Below are 6,000 nucleotides of genomic sequence, written 5' to 3'. Positions count from 1 at the left end.
AATTTTTAACAAATAAATACTGGCAAACAGTGAAGTCTATTCTACTTATGGCATTTACTGCTTTGACCTTTTTTTGCCACACAAGTGCAGGAAACTATTATGTGTAGGCCTGCTGTTGGATCACCGAAAAAATCCAAAAACCGTCGCAGATACTTCTGATGTGATGATGATGAAAACAGGACTAACTTCAGTATTAATTTTGAGTTTTCCCAAACGCGCGTTTTTGTTAGATTTGTTTGCCTTTTTCTTTTATTTTCTTCTCTTTTCTTTTCTTTTCTTTTCTTTTCAAGAGCATTACGCACTTCTTCTTGACACGTGAAAAAGATATTTCTGCCTAGGCTATCCCAAGAATCCACCGGCCGCCGCCTTTACGGTTGCCACGACAACCGCCCCCTCCCTTCCTTTTGTTTTTCCTGGTTCCATTCATGTTCGGGCAACGGCTTCCCCTCCCCTGGCACGTGACGACGGTGGCTCTTCTCGCTCTACTATCTTGGCTTCAGCGAGCGCCGCTTCCGGGTGGGTGTGGGGCTCGGCCGTGTTTTGTCCTGCCCTTAGGCGGTGATAGCAGTAGCGGTGAAAGGAGGCAGAAGAAGGAGGCTCCCGGCAACATGGCGGCGCGCAGAGCTGGTGGCGGAAAGCGCCGTACTAGCGGGAGCAGCGTCTGAGCCAGAGCTGAGAGGGACGCCATGGAGAGCGAGGAGGAGCAGCACATGACGACGCTGCTGTGCATGGGCTTCTCGGACGCGGCCGCCATCCGCAGGGCCCTTCGTTTGGCCAAGAACGACATCAACGAGGCCGTGGCTTTGCTCACTAACGAGCGGCCCGGCCTACACTATGAGCCCATGGACAGCGGGGGAAGCGGAGGCAGCCAGGGAGGCGGCGGGCCGGGAGGCCACCAGCAAAGTGGCAGCACCCGCGGCGGAGGAGATGGCGACGGCACCGGTGGCGGCAGCGGGGGTGGCGGCAGCAGCAGCGGCTTCGACCCGCCCCCTGCTTATCATGAGGTGGTGGAGAACGAGGTAACGGTCGCAGGAGGGGAGGGGAAGGGAAGGGCGGCAGGCGAATGAGAGGGTGCGCGCGTGTTGTGCCTCTTTAGCGACTAGCGGTCCAGGATCCCGCCCACGGAACGAGGCCTCTCGCCTGTCAGTGAGAGGGGCGTTTTGTTCGCAATTCCCAGACCTCAGAAAGATTGGAAACTCGCGCCTCAATGGCCGAAAAAAATCCCTAGTAATTGCCCAAAGTTCCCCCCTACAGTCCTAACGAAAATTCAGGTCCTCGACTCTCACACGCATGCGATTTCTGCTCCTGGATTTTTACCCTCATTTTGCTTCCAGTTTTCTTTCCAGACACGGATCTCTTAAACCAAACCTAGGCTGAATAAGATCCATCTATTGCACATTCGGTAGCCTTGTCACTTCTGGACTGGCGTGCCTCAACACACGGGGGAGGGGGTCATGAATCTTGTGTCAGATCTGTCAGATGACTGCTCAGTGTATTGGAGTTGAATGATAATCCCATATGTGTGTCCTGGTTTGACGCAGCGAGGAGAAAGCAGGTTAAGCCTAGATAGGACTTCATGTTGTCTTCACTGTGATGTCAGGTTATAATCCAGCTGTTCTTTCTGCCACTCAGGTGCATAACTTAAATTTTCACTGCGCAATACTGATACTAAACTCTGTTTTTTGTATAGTGTGGGCATTCTTGTCAGTTCTCTTGGTGAAACTTAGAAGTCCTTAGCTATTAAAAGCGTGAACTAGTTTAGCAAAATTGGAGAGACAGTGAGCGATATAGCAGTGACTGTACTGTTCTTGATTACATCTGAATTTTATATTATTATTTCATCCTATATTTGCTGCATTTCACAACCCCTTGACCTGCTGTTTACTTTTTATAATCTCATATATAAAATCTGTATCTGCAAATCATGCATTTTACAAGATGGGTTCTACTGCATGCTGCAATAAAATCTTATTTGTCTTTAAGGTGTACAACTCCTGATAATTTTTGCTGCAACAACTGATGCATCTAGAACTGGGATTATTTTTAGTAGTATTTCTCATAATTTATAATAACTAGATTCTTGGATTGCAAAAGGAGCATAAGGACTGATGAATTAGGTTCTTTGTTTTGAATGCATGCCTTTTTGATACCATAAGGGTTAATAACATTGTTTTAATTGAAACTAGGAGCTTCTTGAATATGATTTTTTGTCAGCATGACCCAAAGAATTACTGATTCCTCTTAAACACTACTCATAAGGTTCAGGTGCATCTGGACCTCTTATGTGCTGAGATACTGTTCTTTTTACTTTGTTCCTGGTTACCCTCATAGTCTTTCTAAACTTACATGTGGTATGATTTCCAGGGGCTTAAAATTGAGGAAGTCTGCATAAGATTGCACTGTGAATCTTCCTGCTATTGAGTAGTAGAGACCACTACAGTTAGCTACTGCAGGGGTGACCAACAGTAGCGCTCCAAATGTTTTTTTTTGCCTACAACTCCCATTAGTCCCAGCCAGCATGGCCAATGGCTGGGGCTGATGGGAGTTGTAGGCAAAAAACATCTGGAGCGCTATCGTTGGCCACCCCTGAGCTACTGTAATGTAATATTTTAGAATATTTTAGAATAGTACATCAGGCAGTATGTTTTCTGCCTGTCCAGTCTTTAAGATGCTAGTTAGGGTGATACTTACACTCATGAAAATTGAGCCATTCTTAGTGCTTGGGTTCAAGTTTGGAAATGTTTTTGACATGAGGCAGAAATTATACCATTAAAAAACAAAATAACTGCAGACTCTTTGTCCCTTCTTACTTAAACAATAAAGAAGTGGGTAATTAGTGCCATCTTTCCTATTGAGAAGTCTGTAGGAAGTCAAGGTTAGGCCTTGCCTCAAATGTATGGTGGTACTTGTTTAACTGCATGTATGTTTACTCTGTTGCTCCACATGATGTGTGGGTACTAGTCTGTTACTGCTCTTTATTAACTTTTCTGTTTCTGTAATATCTCATAATATTTGTTTTAACTGTTTGCTTAGTCAATAATGCAGCAATGTATACTAAATAAAAGTGGAGAAACAAAGAAGATGGAGTTGGCTTCTTCAAAAAGTGAGAGGGTTTGCTATAATTATTTGCTTAGTTTGCTGAAGTAGGAAAAGCTGCTCCTTTAAAAGTTGTAGTTTTCAATACTGTCTCATGACAACTTTCCAAGTGGTCCATATCTGATCTTCACCCTCAGTACTCAGCTTTGATTAAACACAAAATTCATTGATGCTGAAAATTATAGATAAGATCTTAGTGTATGATAGATTTTATTACATGTTGTGATTTGTGCTAATATTGTTATATACTTGAAGTGCATCTTGTGAGCAGTGAATAAGAACCAAGCTGCTAATGGGGCAAAGGGAAAGGCCACCCAGCAATAATATCTTTTTTGGCATCTTTGACCTAAGGTTCTGTTTCTTCAGTTTTCTCAACTGCTACCACCTTCTTTTATAGAAGCTTTTCCCACCAAGAAGCTTATGCGTCTTCAGAACACACCTGCAGACATTACTGTAACAACTGTTAATGAATTTGTTGTGTTATCAGTTGTGAGCTAACGTATACCCTTGATGCAGTCAGGGCCGGCACATAGGAGTAGGCCAGGTAGGCAGCCACCTAGGGCAGCACCTGGCCTACAGGGGTGCCGCTGGGCTCTCCTCCCCCTTCTGCTCTCACTCACCGCCCTCCCACTCTCATCTTCCCAGGTCTGTACAGACCCAGGAAGGTGAGAGCGGAGGGGCAGCATGACAGCATGTACTTTCCTCTGAGGCCGCCTTCCCTTGTAAGGGAAGGTGGGCTCTGAGAAGAGCATGTGCCACCCCACTGCTCTTGCCTTCCTGGGTCTGCCCGGGGTGGGGGCGGGGCCTAGAGCGCCAGGAAGTCTGGCGTCAGCTCTGGATGCAATTTTCATGCATTATTTTGAGTACTGTTTAGTATATAATGCTTGAGAACTATTATGTCCTAGCAGCCTAAATTTCTCCTCCAGGACCTCACGACTGCATTTCCCCACATCGTTGGTGCCAACATGCACCATGACCACAGGCTCCTCCCCAGCACTGTCTATCAGCCTATCTACTACACGCGTAAGGTAGCGGACATTACGCGTGTAGTAGATAGGCTGATAGACAGTGCTGGGGAGGAGCCTGTGGTCATGGTGCATGTTGGCACCAACGATGTGGGGAAATGCAGTCGTGAGGTCCTGGAGGAGAAATTTAGGCTGCTAGGTGGGAGACTTAAGGCCAGGACCTCCAAGGTGGCCTTCTCGGAAGTGCTACCTGTTCCACGTGCAGGGCAGGAGAGACAGGCGCAAATTAGAAGTCTCAATGTGTGGATGAGACGATGGTGTAAGGAGGAAGGGTTTAAGTTTGTTAGGCACTGGGATGCTTTCTGGAACAAGCCGGAGCTGTACAAAAGAGACGGTCTCCACTTGTCTCCGGATGGAACCAGGCTGCTGGCGCTTAAAATCAAAAAGGTGGCAGAGCAGTTTTTAAACTAAATCTTGGGGGAAAGCCGACAGGAGATGGAATGTCTCTGGTTCGGGAGGACTCGTCTCAAAGAGATGAAGGGTTGGCTTCTATTTTTCTACCGAGTAACGGATCAGAGTTGTCCACTGTGATGGTGACAAACAGTATGGACTGTCTGCTAGAGTCTCGAGGCGGCAGGAGAGAGGTGGCGGGCCTAGCTTGCTTGGGAAATTATAAATGTTTGTATGCAAATGCTAGAAGTGTCCGAAGTAAAATTGGTGAATTGGAATGTTTAGTGTTGGGAGAAAACATAGACATTGTGGGAATTTCAGAAACTTGGTGGAATGAGGAGAATCAGTGGGACACGGTGATTCCTGGATATAAGTTATATCGGAAGGATAGGGAGGGAAGGGTTGGAGGTGGGTTGGCTCTGTATGTCAGAGAGGATATACGGTCCAGTAAGACTGAGGTCAGAGAATTAGATTCCCTTTTAGAAATGCTTTGGGTTGAAATAGAGGGCCCAAAAGGAAATTTAACTATGGGAGTTTGTTATCGCCCACCAAATCAAAAGAGAGAGGACGATTATAATATGATGGAGGGATTAAAGATAGCGGCTAAACGTAAAAACTGTGTCGTAATAGGTGATTTTAACTACCCGCAGATTGATTGGGTCAATATGTGTTCTGGTCGAGAGAAAGAGATTGAGTTTCTTGATGCTCTCAATGACTGTGCTATGGAGCAGATGGTCTCAGAACCTACCAGGGGTGGGGCGATCCTAGATCTGGTCCTAAGTAATGCCCAAGACTTGGTGAGAGACGTAAAAGTGATTGCGCCGCTTGGGAGCAGTGACCATAATGTTATTGATTTCACCATTTGTATAAATAGGGAGTTGCCCAAAAAGACCGCCACAACCACATTTAACTTTAAAAGGGGTAAATTCTCTGAGATGAGGAGGCATGTGAGGAGGAAACTGAAAGGAAAGGTAAATACGGTCAAAACCCTTGGGGAAGCTTGGAGACTATTTAAAACTATAATCCTAGAAGCTCAGATAAAATACATACCACAAGTTAGGAAAGGCACAAACAGGTATAAGAAGAGGCCAGCATGGTTAACAAACAAAGTAATGGAAGCTGTAAAAGGTAAGAAGGACTCCTTTAAGCGGTGGAAAACCAGTCCAAGTGAGATTAATAAAAGGGAACACAGGCAGTGGCAAATCAAATGCAAGACTGTGATCAGGCAGGCAAAAAGGGACTATGAGGAGCATATTGCAAAAAACATAAAGACCAACAATAAAAATTTCTTCAAATATATTAGAAGTAGGAAACCAGCCAGGGAAGCAGTGGGGCCCTTGGATGACCATGGGGTAAAAGGATTACTGAAGGAGGATGGGGAAATGGCAGAGAAGCTGAATGCATTTTTTGCCTCCGTCTTCACCGTGGAAGATGAGAAGTGTTTGCCCGCCCCAGAACCACTAATATTGGAAGGGGTGTTGAAAGACCT

At 45.7% G+C, this 6,000-nt stretch overlaps 1 protein-coding gene across 1 annotated transcript in view; it reads left to right on the top strand.

Moving 5' to 3' along the window:
- Positions 1–411: 411 nt before the first annotated feature.
- The window catches only part of USP24 (ubiquitin specific peptidase 24), a 162,770-nt gene continuing 157,181 nt past the window's right edge, over positions 412–6,000 (top strand). The window contains exon 1 of the mRNA XM_060231879.1: positions 412–1,019. Coding sequence (XP_060087862.1) covers positions 687–1,019 — 333 coding nt within the window. The 5' untranslated portion in view covers positions 412–686. The remainder of the gene's footprint in view (positions 1,020–6,000) is intronic.

The sequence above is a fragment of the Heteronotia binoei genome, chromosome 2, assembly GCF_032191835.1.
Source record: "Heteronotia binoei isolate CCM8104 ecotype False Entrance Well chromosome 2, APGP_CSIRO_Hbin_v1, whole genome shotgun sequence".
NCBI classification, from domain to species: domain Eukaryota; kingdom Metazoa; phylum Chordata; class Lepidosauria; order Squamata; family Gekkonidae; genus Heteronotia; species Heteronotia binoei.
This window is presented reverse-complemented; position numbering and strand designations above follow the sequence as displayed.